The sequence below is a fragment of the Parasteatoda tepidariorum genome, chromosome 6 (assembly GCF_043381705.1).
Source record: "Parasteatoda tepidariorum isolate YZ-2023 chromosome 6, CAS_Ptep_4.0, whole genome shotgun sequence".
Classification (NCBI taxonomy): domain Eukaryota; kingdom Metazoa; phylum Arthropoda; class Arachnida; order Araneae; family Theridiidae; genus Parasteatoda; species Parasteatoda tepidariorum.
Genome location: NC_092209.1, coordinates 90,936,865 through 90,958,821, shown reverse-complemented (window position 1 = coordinate 90,958,821; position 21,957 = coordinate 90,936,865). Strand labels below are relative to the sequence as shown.

The 21,957-nt window shown below is 30.1% G+C and overlaps 1 protein-coding gene across 3 annotated transcripts in view; it reads right to left on the bottom strand.

Moving 5' to 3' along the window:
• Positions 1-21,957, bottom strand: part of LOC107445441 (dilute class unconventional myosin) — a 130,442-nt gene that overhangs the window by 30,887 nt on the left and 77,598 nt on the right. For all 3 annotated transcript variants that reach the window (XM_043053814.2, XM_043053816.2, XM_043053815.2), the window contains exons 22-31: positions 21,718-21,942; positions 20,746-20,839; positions 18,365-18,588; positions 17,073-17,165; positions 11,223-11,399; positions 8,497-8,602; positions 6,097-6,265; positions 3,264-3,384; positions 451-528; positions 254-344 (exon numbers count right to left, since the gene is read on the bottom strand). In XM_043053814.2, the coding sequence (XP_042909748.1) occupies positions 254-344; positions 451-528; positions 3,264-3,384; positions 6,097-6,265; positions 8,497-8,602; positions 11,223-11,399; positions 17,073-17,165; positions 18,365-18,588; positions 20,746-20,839; positions 21,718-21,942 (1,378 nt within the window). The remainder of the gene's footprint in view (positions 1-253; positions 345-450; positions 529-3,263; positions 3,385-6,096; positions 6,266-8,496; positions 8,603-11,222; positions 11,400-17,072; positions 17,166-18,364; positions 18,589-20,745; positions 20,840-21,717; positions 21,943-21,957) is intronic.

Here is a 21,957-nt window from a genome sequence, read left to right as displayed (position 1 = left end):
TTACTTTAATTTTAGAAAATAATATCAAGGAAAATATGAATATTTAGAAATAAACATACATCTAAAATGAAACTCACTAAAAAACAATGAATGTACAAAAATAAGACACAAACTGTTTAGTTAATTGAATTCTATGAAAATCAGTTAATTTTAAAATTGAAAGTAGAGTATTTTTTAGGTGTTACAGAAAATTCAAAACAAGCAGTATAGACAAGTTGAATATTAAGGATAGGCTTATAATGCAAAAATATACCTGTATCTTTTGCTTTCTTTGCATAAATTTTCAATTGCTTTTTAAATTTTTTGGTTTGCTCTGTCAGGTTATCGATTTTTTCTCGAAGATCCTATTAACCAACAAAATAATGACATCATAAAAACAATGAATATAAAAGATGCAATTAATTGAGCATCAGCAATAATTAATGACAAATATTTCTGAAATACACTTACCACATTTTCACCAGTCAATCTATTAATTTCATGTTGCAATATAGCTTCTGTTTGAGCCTGAGGAGTTTTCTTCAAATTCTAAATAAGAAAATACATTTAAGACAGATTAAGTAAAATATTTACAGATCTAAATTTCCTTAAATGGAAAATAGCATTAGGTTTGAGAAGAAATGACATTTTATGCTATTCTTGACACAAGGGCCTTATTTAAAGAGACAAACTTACATACAGTATGAAAAAAAAAAGACATTTTGTTAAAATGACAATTTTTTTAAAAATTTAATTCCAGAATGTATATGTGGAAGTATATTTTTGCTGTTATTTATAATTTGCATTTTCCATTCCCTTTATTTAACAAATTCAATGTCATTTAAATGGAAAATAACTTAAAATTGAATGAAAGAGCATCAGAATTGAAAATATTTCTCTTTAAAAGTCATACAACATTTAAGAGGCATACAAATAATTACCAAAAATTTTATAAAATTCTGCACTCTACAATCTTTTTTTTAAAAAGAAAAATGGAAAGAAACTTACATACATGTGAGAAAAAGGCATTTTGACATTGCTGCAAAAATCGCAAAAGAAAGAAAAAACAATTTCATTGCTTTCTTTTAACGCAGATCCATAATAATACAAAGAGTCAAGTTTATTCATTATTTTTATTTATTTTTTGTTTACATTTTGCACTTATTTTATTCAGCTGATTCAATGCCATTTAAATAGAAAACAACTTATAATTGAATGAACTAGCAGCTCTTATCTACTTATGCATTTCAGTTATGCGAAAATCAGAACAGTGAATATTTCTCTCTAATTTGACCAGAGTAAAAAAAACACCCTAAAAAACTTCTGATACACAGATCTTCAATGTTCAAATTAATTACTCTAACATAATTTCAATAATTTGAGGGATAGACATAAATGATAATTAGTAAACACAATCATGCAAAATAAGCCACAAAAACAAGGTTTCTATGAATAAACAATTTCTGTAAAATGATTTCAAATGCAGAAAGGAGTCTGGGCAGTTGCTTTCAAAAGTCCTATAAGTCGCTTAATGATATATTTAGGTACTTTTTTCAATCTATCCTAATTCTCATAAAGGCAAATCTATAAAATTTGTTCACCATTAAAACTTTAATTGTCCATGTTTAACAATTTTAAACATATTTCCATATTTAACAATAATTAATTGAATTATTTTAAATTGAAAATAACTTATAATGCTCATAAAGTACACAAATTTTTACATTATTTAAAACTATGTAACTTTTCAATGACAAAAATATGGTTTATTATTGCTATAATTCATGTGGTTTATTATTGTTATAAATTTAGCTAGATTGAAAGAGATGCCAGTAGTTAAACAAATTATTTTTGGTCCAATTAATATACCACTTCATTATGTTTGACTCAAAGATCTGAAAACAGGAAGGAAATAAAATTATACAATATTTTTTTTTTAGCTTGCACACATTCATTTGTAACTAGATATTCATTCTCAGCACCTAGGCTCACTTTTATACAATTATTTTGTTATATTTCTGAAGATTTACTTAATGTGAGGTGTTTTTGAACAGTTTCGCATTTAATGTGTTTTTTATTCTCCCTTGTATCATTTCACCCAAACTTTATTTTTCTCCCTCAGCTTCAATAATTTTAGCTTACATAGAAAACAATGCAAAGAAGCAAAAGAGAATAGTTTATAAAAACTGCTGAACTTGAATAAAAAGATTCGACTGATTGTTATAAGACAATATTCAGAGACAAATTACATGAATAGCTGATACAATGTAGATTTTTATTAAACGTAATTTTTTTATATACATTTCCTGTCTTTATAATTCTAGTTTCTTTTATTCTTTATTGTCTGTAGCTGTTAGTCAGACTTCCATTACTAGTTATTTTTATAAGCTAAAATATTTGCAGTCTTCTATTTCATTATTTAATGTTTTTTATAGACAACTATTATAGTTTTCTCATTATACCCTTTAATATTAACATATCACACCTTTTATGAAAAAATTGTGTAGTACAGAAAACAGGGATTTTCAGCATTAAACAGATGTTAAAAAAAATTAAAAATTGTTATTTTTTTCCCTTCTCTCAATTTTTTTAAACTTAGCAATTTTGACTTGTTTGTGTGGGTGCGTATGCATAGATTATGATGAAAAAAAATTTAAAAAGAGAATCTTCAAAAAACTAATTAAAATAAAGACAAATTAACTGCAAAGATAACTTCATACCAAAAAATTATACAAAAATAAGTACTTTCGGATATTGAATTAAAATCACAGGGTTGCCACTCAAATCTGGAAAAAAAATTCCCTGCGTTTTCCCTGTACATATTACACACAATATGTTGAGAGGAAACAATTACTGCACTCTTTTGTGGGCTATATTGGGCTAACTATACTAGTTTTAATTACTGGAAAAACTTATGAGGAAAAAAGAAACTGCTGAACATACTTAAACACTGCTATTATAGTAAATGAAATACCTAGTTTAGTGTAACTGAAATATCATCCTTCAATATCCCGTAGATTACACATTTAATGGTCGCCATTTTTTAAAAAACGAAAATAAGAAGAAAAAAATTCCTTGTATTTTCCTTTCTAAAGAAAAAAATCTAAATTCCCTGTTATTTTAGGGTATTTTTAAATTCCCTGTAAATCGGCATCCCTGTATCACTAGAACGAAATACATCAATACGTGCATCGCAAATATATTGATACATGCAGTAAAACCTCAAACACGGAGACTGTTTATAAATTAAAGGTAAGAATTAAACAACTGTAAAATATAAATACCTGGCTAAGAAGTTTCTGTTGTCTTTCATTGTCTTCCTGTAACTTTTGAAGTTCATGTCTAAGCTCTTTCTCTACTTTCTGAGATTCGCTTTTCACTGACTGTATTTCTGCTTCTTGTTGTCTACAAACAATGTTAAATAAATTAATAAAGGACGCAACATTTAATTGCAAATTGAATTATTACCCATTGGCAAAATGGGTATTGGTTTGGATCTGATGGCGTCCTCACACTTTTCAACTACAATAATCAAGAGTAATAGTAAACAGTGCGCATGGGTTTCTATTGTAACTGCTGCTGCTTGATCATTTTTTTAGTTTTTACTTTTAATTTTGTTATGCATTAAGTAGGGGAGTTCATTTTTGAGATATGGGACCAGAGAAATCCCATAAATACTTTTTGAGTTGTGAATGAAAGATAATTTTATCATTTGAAGCAGGGCTCAAAAAAAAAATCAGAAATTTTACCCGTCCCCGAGGATGGTTTGTCCAACAATGTGCCCGTCCTCCTTTGAAACTAACCCGTAGCTTCTAAATAAATAAAAATATAACTTTCTTTCATTTATATGAATTGCACAATGAATTAGTAGTTACTAGCTTTACAAAAACTAGGATTGCATTATACAGTAATAAAAAAAATACTAGGTTACTAATAGTAACCTAGCATTTCTTTTATGAAATAATTTATTTCTTTTATGAAATAATTTAAATGACAAAGGTGAAGTTATTTGGAATGTCAATTTATCTGAGGGTACTGCGCTTTTTAAATAAACCAAATATGACGCTTGCCAGCTCCACAATCAAGCCAATGATTTACAGAGGTTTCTGCACGGAAATCTGAAAGGGGTTTTCATTTAGGTAGATGCTCATAATTGTGTTTAACGCTTCTTGTTTAAGACCAGTACGTAATGTGTTTTTTTTTTTGTAAGTTCATTGCTGAAAAGCCCCTTTCAACCGCTGCGGTACTCCCAGACAGAGAAAACATCAATTCCGCCATGCACAGTATATTGCTGTATTGTGGGTCATTTTGCTGCATTAGGTCTTTATAAATAGCTTGGGCCTGGAGGGCTGAAGTTTTCTGGTGTTTAACGATGCTATGTAACTTAAATTTTAATGACACCCATTCTTGAGAAAAATCTTCTTTATCTACTCCTTCAAAAAAGCAAAATAAAATGTTCAAGTAACATCAGCATGTTTCGGTTGCTAAAAGATATCAAAAGCTGTTTTTCAAAAAGTCACTCAGGGAAATCAAATCACATTTGTTCTGACGAAAGAATTATGGGGATTTCTAGATTAGAGGGGCTTTTTAGAAGCGAGGCGCTAGACTACTGTAAGACAACAAAAAATTGAAAATGTATCACAAACATGTTTAACGAAAAAATGCCCGTCCGTGCGGATTCCAGAAATTCCTTGTCAGCGGGGAATTTTTGACCGCCGTTATTGTGGTTTTTCGAGCACTGATTTGAAGGAAATTTTTGCTTTTATTGTTCCAATTAAGAATCAGAAATTCTAACATACAGTTCAAACTGGATCATTTTCAAGACTAATTCAGGTGATTATCACAAATAAAGAGAGTCCAAACTGATTGACACAGTCCCAAAAGTTAGAGTTAAAGCAAAAAAAAAAAAAAAACTTGTCAAGGCTGAAAAAGCCAAAGAACGTAGAACAGAAAAAGAAAGGATTTGTTCGCAAATGCAAGCATGAAGCCCGCTCCTCACAAAAGTTCCAAAGTGGTTGAGAGAATTGAACCCTACCGAAGAGCGAATGTGACTCTCCGAACCCTTTTCATGCAAATACGAGAACTGGGTGTTGATCACCAGTTAGAGATAAAAGGCTCTATTGTCAACGTACCCAATAACTTGGACAAGACAGTAGGCTGTCTTACACACACTATAAATGATTAATTCACTATTCCTGTTAAATTGTATAAAAGCCTAGCTTTCAAATCATCTTTCATGTATGAACTTGTGAATTCGAAACGAGTGTATGATGCAGCTGACAATCTCCATCACACACCATATGCCAATCCGAAAATGTTAATATTGATCTCAACTGGCTGTTCAATGTCTATTCAGTCATCAAAAGAATTTACGCAGAATGTGTCAGAGCTGCATTTAAATATGTCTGCGAAATTGCGTACCGAGCAGTTCAGGATTAACAGTTAAAGATGTCCAAGATGAAAACCCAATAAAGTTTCTTTTCTAAAAAAAAAATTAGAAAACAATCATTTTGCCAATGGGGAACCTGTGATCGCTGCAAGGCGATCACAATTTTCTTCATTTTAAAGTGAATCATATTTATGATTTTTTTTTAAAATCCTTTTTTACAAAATTGTCACTTGGAATTTTTACAATATTGTCATGAAAATATTCTCTCCTATAATCAAATAATATCATTAGAATACCAATGGTATTCTTTTAAGCAGGACTGACTGCATACACAGAAATTGCAACTTTCCAAACACTTATCAGAAGTACAATAACACAGAAATATACAGTTAGCTTTTACAAAATTCTAACTAGTGTCATTTTAAGGTGTATAAACTACTATACATGTAGATACGTATTATGTTATGTTTCAGTTCCTTGTATTTATTAATAAAATAAAAATATACGTTGATTTTTTGCAATAAAAAAAAACTGGTAAGGGAAACAGTTAATAGGCTTTTAATTCTGGACAAAACTTAAAATGCATTTGATTCTCCTCATAAATTTTGCTCATTTTCTTAAAGAATAAACTATTGGATCCATAGTTAATTTGTAATAAGATGTTGTATAAAACGTCTTTTAAATTAGGCATTAAACAAATTTTATTTCTGAACAAGAAGATAAAAGACCTGATTATAATTTTCTGAGTTTCAAATGCCATGAGAAGTTCTCCATCCTCATTGATTACTTCACCTCCTCCTATAGGGAGTGGAAGATTTCGATCTGCAAGAATAGTTCGTAGTTGAATACATTCTTCTCTTCTTCTCTCAAGTTCTTCTTGCATTACTTCAAATTGTTCTGCCAAAAAATAAAAAAAAACATTTTTACAGCTGCCAGCCATTTTATTTAGAAAATTCAATATACATGGAAGTTATCACCACTCTTTGCATACTTGTAGAAAAAAAAAAACAGATTACTTTTGATTTAGTGACATGTCCCGTGGCAGAATTTTTTTGAACTATCTGCCACAAAACTGTCTAGCACTAATAACTTTCTGCAAGATACTTTTAATATAATAACAAACATATATGTTATTCATCTAAAATAACAAAAGCGCAGTGTTTACAAAAAACTAAGAATTTTTTTTAAAATTGAGCATATAACTATTTTTTATTCTAATATTATGGGAGATATTCTGGCATTTTTTGGGGGGGAGGGATGCTAAAATTATTTTCTTCGCATTTCAAATAATCCCCACAATAAAAAAAATAATTAAAAATCATGAAATTCGTAGTAATAATTGCCAGAAAAAAGATTGACGACAGAATCACGCAAATCGGGCTTGATAGAACATTTGCCTTAAAAAGCCAAATGCACAATTAACTCAATGCAAATGCACATTAAACTCAAATGCACAATTTGAATTTTTTATATCGTTTCAAAAATATCGGGACATTTAAAAACCACGTGAAAATCAATATCAATAACTGCGGTAAATACAATCGAAACTTTACACCGATTTACGAGAATATCGGTGTAAATTGAGAGCATTAAAAAGTCATTATCTCAATGCGTGATGCAAATATTATGTGTAAATTTCTGTAAAAAAGAAAACTAGAATTTTTTACTTTTCAAAAGAAAATCTTTCTGCAAGAACTCTGTAACGTTCTGCGACAATGTTGCCATGATTCTGCCACTTAGGTAATTGGATTTAATGTACTAGAATTCAATCTGCTAATTAATTAGTGCAGGCCCTATCATTAATATATAACCTTTTTAAAATTAATTATTTAACTAATTTGTTCAAATTTTGTAGTAATATTCTCTAAAATGATGTAAAATTTGTATGCTTTATAATTCAAAAATGTTTTGACTATTATTAAATAAAATAATAATTAAAATTTATATTTTTTGTCATTATCTTTAGAAAAACGAATTTTATAATTGTGAGCAGAAATTTTTCAATTTGCCTAAAAAGTTTTTGAGATATGGCGAACTACAAAAAATGTATAACAAACTTTGGATTGTTCTCCTGATTAAACTATTAGGACCCTATATTTCAGATTGCGGTTCTCCCCTCTATATTATAATAGAATCTGTAAAAGTGTGTTTATTCAGAGAAAGCATGTTTTTGTGTCTAATATCAAAACTTAAAATATTATCAGAACTAATGAATTAGCATATTTGAAGTCACTCTGCGAACCATTAAGCCTTAGTATGTGAAAATCAAATCATTAGAACAATCAGCACTTTCAAAATCATTTGATTATTAGTATGTGATGTTTTTTAAGATGCGTACATGACACTGAAGTATTGCAAACTTAGATATAGCTGCCAACATGGATAGGAAAAAAATCCTCCAGTAGATTTTAATTGTTGCACTAAATATTTTACACAAAGGGAATTTTTCTAGTCACCAAAGTAAAATAAAACTGCAATATTTTCCAGTTAAGATTGACATTAAACAAAACTTGAAATGTTATGTTTACTCATAATTTTGAATATTAACAGGCATTTAATTGATTATGTAAAAATATTTTATTTAAAAGATTTTTTTAAATTTATTTAAAAAGAAAATTCTGAATAAACGGAACATTTTAGAAGAAAAACGTTTTGACTTGATTTCTAAAAATAAGCCGCTTCATTATGTATTAGTATTACTTAGTAAAATATTCAAGCAAGCAATAATCTGCACAAAAATCCTAATTCAATAGGGATTTTTTAAAAAACTCACTAAATTTTAGGAAATTTTCTAAAATGTACAAAAACCAAGAATTTTAATTAAACCAGTATATCAGGAGAAACTGGCAAAATCCAGTAGTTTACTGGAAAATCTAGTACAGTTGGCAGCCACGTAAAGGTCATGTGAAACAAAGCAATATTTAGAAACATCATATTAATGGTCCATTCATATTCCATTACTTTATTTAAAAAATTCTACAGAAGAATTTAATCAAAGTGCAAAGAAAAATATTCTCATGTTGCTTATCAACAAGGTAGAATTTATTAAACTCCTTTTTCGCTTTCAAAGTTAGTGTACAAAAAGGTTTCAAAAACTCTATTTAAGGTGATAAAATATTTTTACATACCAAGTAGATCCTGAGCCTTGTTTGTGGGATCCTCTTTAGCTAAAGATTCTCTCAGTTTCACTATATCACTTTTCAGTTTTGAATTCTCCATTTCTAAATCTTGAAGCTGAAAGTAACACTTTATTTACTTATTTTCTCTAAATCAAAATTTTCCAGTTTTTGGATGAAGAAAGCTTTATTGAAGGAATAGTTTATTCACAAATTGAGCTAATATTACATTTAGAATTTTTCTAATACTAAATTTTTACATGTAATATTCTTCTCATTTATTCAAAATTAAAGAAAACGTTTTTGCTAATTAAAGAAAGTTCCCTTTTTAAAGAGTAATAAGGGTTAATCCAAGAAACAGGCGATACATTATTTTGCACAACATGGTAGTAAATTAAACTTCTGACGAAACTTATTGAATAACACTCGGGTAATAATAAAAATAGGATAAGACACTACATTAAAATGTTAATAGGCTCATTTCCTGTTAAAAATACTTCAATATAACAACTTTATTATTTACGTTATTTATGCTATTTATTACTTTGGCTATTTTTTTAAATTTCTATTTAATTCAAACTAAAAAAGAGTCAAGTGTTTATAAAACTAGCTTATGGCCATTCAAAATAATTATAAAAAAAGTATTCATTCAAAAAATTACTAACCAGAACAATTCAAAAAAATTTTTGGTATCATTATTAAAGCATTAGAGCCTTTTGTTTTCGTTTTTGAAAAAACTCCATATAAATAAGAATCGAAGTGATGAAGATAAGCTTAAAAATCAAGCAGCACATTAATTTAAAATTCCTCATGAAATTTAAAAAAAAAACACTCCAACTGAATGTTAAAGAAGGTGCATGGAGATAATTGTATGCTAAATAGTTAAATTTTTTAATGGCATCAAAGTTTCTCGGAAGGTCAATAGGTCGTTGAAGACGATGAACTTCAAGAACTGATGAAAGCATTAAAGAATTTAAATTGTGCTGAAAATGTGAGTGATTGGATTATGTTGGATATTACAAACCTTGACGGAAAGCCAGTAAGAAAAATTGTAACCAAAGATTAGCATAGGACGAAAGTTTGCACAAAACTGGTACAGAAAAACTTGGTATGCAAGCAAAAAATGAATATGAAAAACATTTCCTCTGACGTCATGGAACGCTTCACTGTCCCCAAGGCACACAAAAAAAACATGAATGAGTGAGTTCAAACTAAAAGTAACGTTCAGAACTTCTTTGACATCAATGGTATGATTGAATACCTCCAGATCAAATGGTAAAACTATACAGAGGTCCTACAAAATTAGAGAACTTGGAGAAGGAAGAAAAGTCCGGAGAAATTGATTTTGCACCGAGGCAATGCACACACATTCTCTGTGAAACAGTTCTTGAGGGATTCACCAGATCTCATACCATGTGACTGCTTCCTAAGTGCATTGAAGGGAACTCAGTCTGCAGAAAAACTTTCTGAAGATGACCTACAGCACTGCTTTGGACAGTGGAAAACTCGTATGCATGGATGGAGAATAAATCTAATTATCAAGACTAGACCAGCTATTTAATTGTCACACCTTGTAGCAATTGAAGAACAACTGATTAATAGAATTTGTGTAAGAAACATTTTAATACACTTGCAACACTCGTTAGAATACTCACAAGATCCAATAAATAAAAAAAAATGAGTTCAAAAGGTCACACTTATTTAGATATTCATTTCATAGTGTAAAAGGTGCTGTTTTTAGTGCATGTTTGAATGATTATATAAGTGCCTTGTGTTCATTAAAATAAAAGAAGCAAACGTATAATCTTAAAACATGGAGGAGGGGTGTGCAGACAGTTGATCCCTGGTATTCTCCATAATATTCCCAGTTAAGGTCTGTCTTTGAAAGAGGTATCTTATTGTCTGATTATATTTGAATGAAGATTGCTGGGATGTGACTCAGACAGAGATTCAACCAGAAAACAACTTTTAAATCATAGATTCCCCATTGAGCATTATCAAGCCTAAAGTGCAAGGGAAGACTTTTAAGCAAGATTTCTTAAGGGTTGTTAAAAAAAATCATACATAAAATTGCGTTTGAAGATTTATATAATATTTGTCATTAAAGTAATTCAAAAATTATCTTTTATAAGATTTGACAAGAAAATACTCATGTTGAAGAGTGTCTTTGTTTCCCATCAGTTTCCCTAAAAGGTTGATCCATAATTTAAGTCAGTTGGTCTGAAATTTTGTAATTCAATAAAGTTGTTAAGCTTATAACTCAATTTTTAAGTTTATTTTTTTGTATAATTTAAGATTTCCTTTTGAAAGAGAAAAAAAAGTTTAAAATTTGATAACTTTGTACTTCTTACAGTTTAGAAGAATAAATGACAACAAAAACCCGAACATTATTTTAAACAGAAATTCCATTCAGGACATCCCTATCATCTCTTTACCATATTAAAGCTTCCTTTTGTGTATTATGAACTTATTATTTAATTACGTTACAAAATAATGATAAAAGGAAAAAACTTTTTTCAGTATGTTTTTTTTTGGAGGAAAACAATTGTTAGAAATAATCATAAACCAAAATGTTTAAAGACTTTAAAATTTTTAATTAAAAAAAAGCAATTGAAAATTTTTTATACCACAGACTTATATTATTCTTTTATATATTTTATGAAATGAATACTTTTCAGGAACACTTAAAAGCTTATTATTTATTCTGATAAAACATCTGCTGAGAAATCTTTACTTACTCTTATTGTGTCCCTAATATATTTCTCTTCTTTCAACGAATCTTCTTCTTTAGCTTCAATGTCTTCCAGTTTCTTTGTGAGTCTGGATTTTTCACTCTCTAATGTCTTCAACTTTTGCTGAAGTTTGAGCACCAAAGTAACATCTACCAAATCTTTCGTAGAATCTTCCGAATCTCCCTGCGTAAAATAAAAGTTTTCTTATTTTTTATCTTTAAATTGATGGAGCATCTTAGAGAGAAAAAATGTTTTTAACTTTTCTCCTCAGTGTATTTTGTCAGTAAGGTCATTCTATTAAATTTCAGGGGGCGTAGCCAAGTCTTTTAACAAAAAATAAACACCTTTTAAGTACTTTTTAAGCACTTAAAAAATATTTTTAAACACTGTATACATTAACAAAATGCAAAATAATTTTTAAAGACTTTACATGATCATGATAAAACCAGTTTCTGACAAAGAACTCTTTTCTTGATTACATTAGCTATTATAAAAAGATGAAGAGGTATTTCGGTTCAATATCAGACAGTGGAAAATGAAGTCTGAAATTGAGAATATCTTGCAAAATGCAGCACACGAGAGTGTAAGAATCTCACCAGCTCAGTAGACGCACATGTGGTCCTTCGAGGATTTCATCAAACATGTAAAATGATTGGCATTTCAAACATGGAAAACTGATAGAAATCGACATGGTGAAGAAATCTCATTTTCGAAAAGGGAAAATTAAGCACTTTTTAAAAACACCCAATGAAAAAAGCCTCTTTAAGAGCTTTTTAAAAAATGAAAATAAGCATCTTTAAGCACTTTTAAATAAGCTACGCACCATGTCCTGTTAAACATCTGTTGCCAAAGTAAAGTCAACTAAAATTATTAAAGAAAATCATAGACAATAAATGTATAATCCAACGAAAAGTGAAATTAGAAAACGTTTGAAAAGAAATTCAACTCCTGTCATGATGGTGTACACTTTGATAACCAAAACAAAAACTGATAGACTCAAAACAAATGTTGTCTTTTTCGCAAAAAAGGCACAAATAGTAATTGTGATTGTTTTACTGCATGACTCTAAAGAAAGGAAAAATAAAATAATTAAAATGAAAGAATGTTTGGCGAGTCTTAGAATGAATTGCCATGCTAATAAATGTGGAATGAATGTTTGGTGCATATTTCGTTCTAAAAAACACTTCGTGATAGTGTGTCAAAATTTATGCAAAGAAATGAAAAATCTTTTTCTACATTAAACAAAACCGAAACTAATGGCGTTGTCAGTGATAGCTCATTGTGTTCAGTAGATGTTTTGTTACAAACACAGGGTTGCCACAGAAAAAATGAACACAATAGTTGCTTTTAGTAGCAATGAAAATAGTTGCCTAAATAAGAACAAAAGTTCAGCAAAAATAAGACAAAAATTTTATGAAATGACTTATTTGTCATATACTATTATCCATGTAGTCAAGTTGGTGGGAAATATGGCAATTTTTTTATCAAAAAAACTAGTATATTTACACAAAATTAAATACTTTTATTTACTAGACTTCATTCAAAAAATACTTTTATTAATAATTGATGAAAACATACAAAATACTTTTATGAAAGAAAACATACTTTTATCAATAATTGATTAAGCAAATCAATATATATACAGTGAAACCTCCGTTAAACGGACATTCTTGGGACCGAAAAAATTGTCCGTTTAGGAGAGTTGTCCGTTTACGGGAAGGGTACCCTAATAATGAAGTTTAACACAGTAAATTGTTTTTAGTACATTTTCAAAGATGTAGAAATAATTAAATAATCTACAATAAGTATCTGCAAAGATATTTATTTAAACTTTACGAAAATTTAAAAAAGAATTTATAAAGAAGTTTGATATGAATACATAATATTAGATGCAGATACAGATAAATGAATATAATTTTCCTATCAGTATAGGTACTTAAGTTAAACATATGATATCCAATAGGAGCTTTCAGTCCTCAGTTGGTTTCAATTATTAGGTTTAAATCCCCTTACACCTACCTATGATTTGATAGAGAACATGGTTAATACCTTCTTGAAAGTAAACCTCCCAGAATTCACATGGAAAAAAAAGCAATGCCTGTATTTAAGTCATGAGAACATATGGAGTTGATTATTCACAATCGATCAGCTATCAAGTGTCTGAATAAATGTTTCTTTTATGTGAACACCTCAAAAATTACACTTCTACTCTCTTTTTTACCCCAGCTGTGTTAAATACAGTCTTCAAATTGATAAGAAAAGTAAAGAAATTTTCAATGGGGAAGAAGGGTTGAGAGCATTTAAGATGTCATTTCAACTTGAGGGATCTCATAACGTGTGGTTCAGATGAAAGGATCAAAAAATGCGGCTGTCTGAATTATTTCAGAAGAGCAGTATCATTTTCTCTCCTTTCTTTACGTTGAAAAGGCAAGGTGACAGGAGGACGATTGATTCTTCAGTAGTGAAATAGCTTAACAATATTTTTAGTTATTGATAAGACAAAAAATGTGCATGTTTCGAAAATGGCGAAAAGTTGCTTTTTTCCCCCTTGCAATTTTAAGCAGAAATAGTTTTTTTTTCTTTCAAATTAAGAAAAAGTAGTGTCCGGTTTAAGGAGATAGAAAATAACGTTTCAGGGCCAAAATGACTTCATACCAATTCAGGCTAAAAAACATCACTAGGAGTATAGAAAAGTCACCTAATAGTCTTCTTTTCCAATAATAGTTGCGTTTTTAGCCTTCTCAGGCAAAAAAAAAAGTTGCCATATGCTGAAAATAGTTACAAATAGTAGAATTTTAGTCGCTTGTGGCAACCCTGCAAACACTTCAAATAACTACAAAAGGTTGTTTATGCGACACGCAAACATCCTACGTAACTCGTGATGTCGCAGAGCATTTAAACTTAAAAATTGCTCAGTCTGAATTTCTAGCACAGAGTTTATTTGGCAGTGTTAAAACAGAAAAAAATCAAACATTCAGCCTTAAAATGTCAGGAAATTTTTCGGGTGAAGCTGCTTTATTAGATAAATAAACTATTTGAGGTACAATTCTTAAAATATGGTGTAGAATACTTTACTAAAAATGGGATTTATGTATCTGATAGTGAAAACAATAATTATTGGCACTGATTATTTAGGAAAAATTTTGACCGGTTGTATCAGTCTACAACCGAATGGTTTTTAACTGCTGTGCAAACATACTCAGGATGGGTATTCATATTATGATTTCACAACATAATGCTAGCAAAATTTGCAATCTTTGGTCATTCTAAGAATTAAGAGCACACAAATTTAGCACACAAGAATTAAACAAAACAAATTTGTTCAAAAAAAATTTTAAGATTCTGATGTAAATCTTCCATGGCTCGAAGGCCATCCGGAATAATGTAATTTTTCATATCAATCGGGGAAACGTATAAACTCCATGACATCTAAGCTTCGGGAAAATTTGATTCATTTGACAACATTTTTAAGGAATGGGTATTATATAACAAGTACCTAGTATTGCAAATAGGGAAAAATTTTCTGATATAAAAGGTAGATATCTCTCTTACAGAGTTGTCTGGAGGAAATCTAGTTGAATGTTTGATGCCACCTCAAAAGATGAAAATTCTTTTTCACTAAATGAATGTTTAGCTATAGGTACAAATTACATTGAAATGATTTTTTTTCTATTCTAAATTCCAAATAATATTCTAAATAAGTTTCGCAAAGACGACATTGGCGTGATTTGCAGATATTTGTAAGGCATTATTTCAAATAAATGTTTGACCTTCAGAAAGAGATCATCTTTACTGCCCTTGGAGGGAAGATTATGAAAAACACAAAGTTAAAACATAGCAAAGTAGTATTTAGCCTTCCATCCAGTCCAGTTTTGCTTATCAACATCTGGATGAAATAAAAGAAAATGAAAAGAATATCACGATAAAATTGAAGGATGCATTTTAGTGATAAGCATCAAAAACAAAATGCAATTAGAGCGATTTTCAAAGACAACTTATCAAATTATGTCCCAAGCAGGGTTTAAGCTTATGGGTTGGATTTTTTCCTTATAGGTTGAAAATCAAAATCTAGATTTAAATAAAGATATTCTTGGCCTTTTGTGGTATCCCAATACAGGTAAAATAGTGAGCGATGTTAACATCGTCACGACAATGGTGTACAAAAAGGTAACTTTTCTCGTTCAAATACTATAAAAATATTTGACCCAATCAGTTTTACCACACCCATGATACTTATTCCAAAACTTTTACAGAGTGCATAGCTAAATCCTTCAACAAAAAATAAGCACCTTTAAAGCACTCAAAAAATATTTTTAAGCACTATATACATTAACCAAATGCAAAATAATTTTCAAAAATTTTACAGAAAATAACTAGTTCTTGACAAAGAACTCTTTTCTTGATTATGTTAGCCATTAAAAAATGATCAATAGATTTTTTGGTTCGATTTCAGAGGATGGAAAATGAAACTTGTAATTGAGAATATCTTGCAAAATGCAGCAGAGTTGCCCATGATAGTGCAAGAATCCCACCGAACCCAGCTCCGTATACGCACAAACGGACTCGCAAGTATTTCATCAAACCTGTATAATTATTGGCACTTTCATACACTACAGACTGACGCTTTGGCGAAATGGATTGTGGTTGAATGAAAAGCACGCTTCTGCATGATACTTGGCGAAAACTCACATGGTAAAGAAAAAAAAATCTCATTTTTGAAAAGGGAAAATAAAGCACTTTTTAAAAACACAAAATGAAAACCTTCAAGAGCTTTATAAAAACGAAAATAAGCATTTTTAAGTACTTTTTAAAAATGCTATGCACCATGTTTTAATGCAAAGGGAGTGGAATGCCAATAGATTAGGTTGCGATCATAAAATGCCATCTGAAATAGTAGAAGAATTTCTAACTTAGGGTTTTTAAAACTAATTCCAGGTTATTTTGGGGGTTAATTAATGCATCAACAACTTATGTTTAGTGATGCTAGTGGGAAAGTCTTCTCTGTAAGTCTTTTTGTTTTATGCTTTTTTTGCTATCATTTCAAAAATATTCAAAACAAAATTTTTAGTTCAATTTAAAATAAATTACGAAATCATTAAGAAAAAATCTGTGAAAATTGGGCAAGATTTGAACAATTCATACTGCAGCTTATTGCTATATTTCTGGCACGGGTTATTCGAAAATACTTGTTTTATTTCATAATTTACTGCCTCAAACCTCTCAAAGACTTAAAATTTATTGATTGTCGTGAGAAATTGCATGACCTCTAAAGTTATAAAATATTCCTATAAGTATTTCTTGAGAAATGTAAAAAAAAAAATGTCAAAAACTTAAAGTGGGATTTCTATTATCGTAGGGTGGTACACAATAAGACATGACTTTATTTCAACATAACTAAGAAGCATGATGAGACATTTTTCAATTAAAATGCTCTTTAGGGGTAAAAAAATCATGGCTCTTCATATGGAAGGAGTGATTCCCAAGCACCATCAATTCTTCTTCCAAAATTAAGAAGAGAGTGCGACTAAAACAGATGGTCATGGCGCTCTCAATGTAGTCACCAAGTGTAGCTTCCAAACAATAGAATATGACAGTCTTTCCTCAATTTTTGACAGGGTGTAATAGTAGCATTAATGATTTCAACCTCCAAAAAGTACAACAACAAAACCAGACTGAAAGGTACCCTTTGACCAGGCACTGCAATTGCATCGGCTGTTCAATACCCAAATGGTGTCTCTGCCATGTATTTCTCTAACCCATTTCTGATTTTTGGGGAAAACTTATTTTCAGACTTCCTTTCACATAATAATAATAATAAAAAAGATGTTAAATGAGAAAAATTAAAAGTGAACAAACTCTTGCTTCCTCGCCTGGACTTCCCCATTGTGCATCTTCCAGTTTCCGATGTTCTTCTTTATCTTTTGTTCTGATAGATCCATAGCCAGCATCCTTATAAGGAGTAATTAATAATTTTAGACAACAGAAAAACTTATCTACAACAAAATAATTTCTAAAATAAAGAATTTATTTAAAAAAAAATCAACCTTTAGGAAAGACCTTTATTAATACTATATAATATTTTTTTTAATTTTTGGTATAAAAATTGCTTTGCTGTTTATGTATTGAATCTATTTCTTCTTTATTTTATGTATTATTTCCAAATGGGACGCAAACACTTTCGTTTCGTTAAACAGAAAGAAAAAAAATGAATGCTTGCAGGTTGTCTGTATTGCATTCATGTTTCTTTTGTTGCATTTCAATTTCACTATAATTCTCCAGTTTTATTGACCCCCGTTTCATCTTAAGCTCACTAAGGTTTGTAGATTCACAAAACCCTATTATGTTCCATTGCAAATAACAAAACTACTGTGTTAATTTTTTTTAGCCGTTTGAAGAGTTACTTTTTGAAATCTATAACATAGTATGATAAAAAGAAACACTATTTGTCAGGAATTCAACTACTTTTAGTGTTAGTTTTTTAAAAAAGAAAAAGGGTTTCAAATGCAGTTAATTTATCAAATCTGACTGGAGCAAACCTCATGCCAGCTCATTCGCAGGCGCAATGAGAATATCTCCAATTTTATTCAGAAGATGTTGGGATCAAAAATCCAAATCTCACATCTATTCTTTTTAAGAATTCGCATTTGCATTCGTTAAACACATGCAAAAAGAATATCACGACAACTACGAACACTGGGTCATGACATTACCTGATCACAAACAAAGTAGTGACTTTATAAGGCGTAAAGAGATCCAATTTTTTGAAAAGATTTTATTCAGCAGTGGATTCATAATAATCATGATGGATGGCATGTAAACTCGAAGTGATACTATTCGGTAGTCGAGGACAGTGTTATTAAAAAGAGTTCATATTTTTTTAAAATTCCTCTATTACTTTTTTAAGAGTCAATTTTCTAGTTCTGTAGTTTGATGAAATATTAAATTTATTCTAATTAATTCTAAGGAATATTACATTTAATATTAACTCCAACTAAAAAAAAATCTAGCAACTCGCATTTTAAAAAGTTTGAACTGCCTTAACTCTAGTTTTGAAAAATAATAAAGTTATTCAAAATATGCTTTAAAAAAACATATGGTTTTGTGAAATTTCACTGATTTTGCATGAATAAATTTATGGGTATACAAACCTCATCATGGAGTTCTGCGGTGACGTCGCTCTTAACGCTGCAGATGCTGACATTGGAGAGAGTGCGATTGTGACCACCAGAGGAGCCACGTATCCTCGACATTTCATTCTGAAGGTTCTCAAATCGTTGCTCCAGTCGTGCATGTTCCTTGAGGAGCTTCTGATAGGCTGCACGCTCTGCAGAGAATTCTTCCAGAAGAAGGCGCTTCTCACTCTCCAGCACATCTAGAAACAGATTCAACAAGTTACAAAACGTTTTCAGTGCAAAATTAGGAAGTTTTGTTACCAGCAACTAGAATTTTTATCAGTGGTATTGTGTTAAAGAATTGAAAATTCTAAATTATTAAAAAAAAAAAAACTATGAATATTAATAATAAGCATTTCTCAAAATATGGCAAAGTAAACTCTAAACTCAGTGGCACAACAGCCCATCAAGAGCCAAGGCCCACTGGGCCCATCTCAGTTTTCTTGACCTTGGGCTATGGGGTGCAGGAGCAGATTTTTCGGTCAGGTGGTCAGCCAAACGCGAACTCCCCAGTGTTTAGTTCCCAAGCATGCTTGGTACTCATTCATCGACCCACTGAAGGGATGAAAGGCTGAGTCGACCTTGCCCGGCCCCGAGGATCGAACCCAGAACCTGTGGCATGGAAATGCGAAGCGCTACCACTCAGCCATCGGGCTTCAAAATATGGTAAACACAGAGGAGTTAATCTTTTAAAGAAGAGAAAATGTTTCTGACCAAAGTAAGTTCATAAAAAAAAAGTATATAGTATGGTACACACCATTTTAAACTAATAAAATTTAGGGTCTGAAATTATGAAGCAATAATGCAACATAAAGATTATGTTCATTAACAAATATAAAATTTATTTGTTATGAAATAAATAGAAAATAATTGTAATTATAATGTCGGAATTATATTATTCTTAATATCTCTTTTCTTTATATTTAGCTGCCCTATGGCCAGTGGTGACCATATACCCTATACAGCGAAGGTGTGGCCGGGATAGCCTGGTCAGCAGGGTCTTCGGCCCACGCCCGAGCGGACACGAGCTCAATATCTTCTGGCCGTGTAGTAAATGGGGACTAATGCATGTTAAATCTGTTGGGTCACTAAGTCCTCCATGTCCCCATAACAAATAAATAATTCTGGGGGGTGGGGGTACTAAATTGAAGATTAGCCATTGTCTGGTTCAGGGCAAAATTACAATCTGTGGATGAATGAATGGGTCCGCCCTTTAAAACGGGCTGTGACATGTGTGTGGTTGAAGCTGTATTCATGGCCATAGATGGCGCCACTGAAAAACAAGGAATGCACCCTCCTCCTTAAAATCACCACAAGGCTTGCTGGAAAATGCAATATTAAGTCATAATAGAATGGTGTTCACACACAAAAAACTTTCACAGGAAGAAGCAATCAGATGAAAATTCTCACTTCCTTCTTAGAAAACAGTCTTGTGTACACATGTAATTGCTAGAACAAGAAGTTATGTTATTGTAGTTGACTATCATTGCTTCACTACTAAAATTTCTCCTGAAACTATTTTTTGCCATGAAAAACAGTTTTTTTAATACTAAATTTAAATTTTTTTATACCAAAAAGGTAAATTTATGTTTAGCTAAATTAAAAAAATATATATATATATATAGAATCGTATATTTTTGCCCTCACAGTTTAAATTTTAAACAAAAACTTTTTTTTAATGATGAGTAACATTTGTTTTTAATTCTAAACTTTTAATACAAAAACAAGTTAACTTAAAAAATATAGAAGAGTATATTTTTGCTGACACAAATAAGATTTTAANAAAAGAAATACTAGGTTACTAATAGTAAAACCTAGTATTTCTTTATTGAAATAATTTCTTTCCTTAATGAAATAATTTAAATAACAAAGGTCAAGTTATCTGTCAATTATCATGTCAATTTATCCGATGGTACTGCGTTTTTTAAATGAATCAAATACGGCGTTTGCCAGTTCCACAATCAAGCCAATGATTTACAGAGGTTTCTGCACCGAAATCTGAAGGAGGTTTTTCATTTAGGTAGATGTTCATAATTGCGGTTGACGCTTCTTGTTTAAGACCAGTACATAATGTGTTTTTTTGTAAGTTCATTGCTGAAAAGCCCCTTTCAACTGCTGCAGATTTTAAATGAAAATATTCTTTTATTATGACTATACTATTTTAATACTGAATTTTTTCATGCATAATAAAGATATACAGATTTAGTTGAATTATAAATATGGAATATATTTACTTTCAAAACTTAAATTTCCAATGAAAATACTATTTTTTTACAATGAGAAGTTTTTTTACATGCTAAATTTTATGTCAATTGATTTCAACAATTTTAGATGCTGTTTCAAAACTGAAACCATACCTATTGCACTTTTTTCTTGTGATTTGATCTTTTCATTCAGTTTATTTAAGTCATCCTTCAATCTGATGTTATCCTTGTTCAAATGTTCAACAATCTAAATAAAATAAAGGAAATCAAGGATATATATAGAATCATGAAGGGAAAAAAACTATTCTAATCAGGTATCAACTTCAGGCTGTGATTTAAGATAAAGTGGCCCATTTTCAAATTTTTAACTTTCTAAGAACTTTTAAATATCAATCTGATTGAATATGCTTTTTTAATATTTTCATACAGAAAATTTTCAAATGTAATGGTCGTATGCGTCGACTTACATACATCAGGGGTGATTGTGAGCCCAACTCAAAAATCCTGAAAATTTCTTGAGTAAAATCATTAACGATACATTTCAGAAAATGAATGTCTTTATTAATTTATATCATTGATATGTTCAAAAAATTAAATTCTAAATAAATAATATGCAGCCTAATTTAAATGAATTCATGTAAAAGTTTACTTTATCTTAATCACATTTATTATTCTACTAGAAAAAATATTTACAAACGAAAAAGGTGCCAAGTATAAATTCCAGTTCTAATATTTTTAAGTAAAATATACAAGAATTTTTATTTATAAATGTGATTGATGATTTCTTGAAACTTCTAGAACTTGGATTTCCAGAAACTTCTGGATCGCAGTTAGCTAAAAATTCGGAGCACAATAATCTCTGATCTATTCAAATTTTTAAAAAAATGATCAAAAAATTCTTTTCCAAAAATTACTTTGCCGAATATTCGGAAAATGGGCCGAATACCGAAGAGCGGCTGAATATTCGTTACATCCTCCAATGTTTATGTACATAGAAAGAGTTATGCCACATGTTCATAATAATGAGAGGTTTTCATTAGTAAAAGTGCAAAATAGCACTTTTTACTTAGTAAAACCAGACCAGGATTTAAAATTATAGGAAGAAAAAAAAGATGCTCATCTAACCTCATCTTTTTCTAGTTTTAACAAATCTTTCTCCGCTATAATATCTTCTTTCTCATTTCTGAGCAATTCTATTTGTGATTTAAGTGAAGCCACAGTTTGTACTAATTCTGCAACTCTGTTGTCATAAGCCTTAACTGTGGTTTCTAACTCTTTAACATGTTCCATTTGTGCTGTCACTTCTTTTGTATCCACTTGTTTTGTCTGGAGGTTCTTATTTACAACAAGCTGAAACACAACATA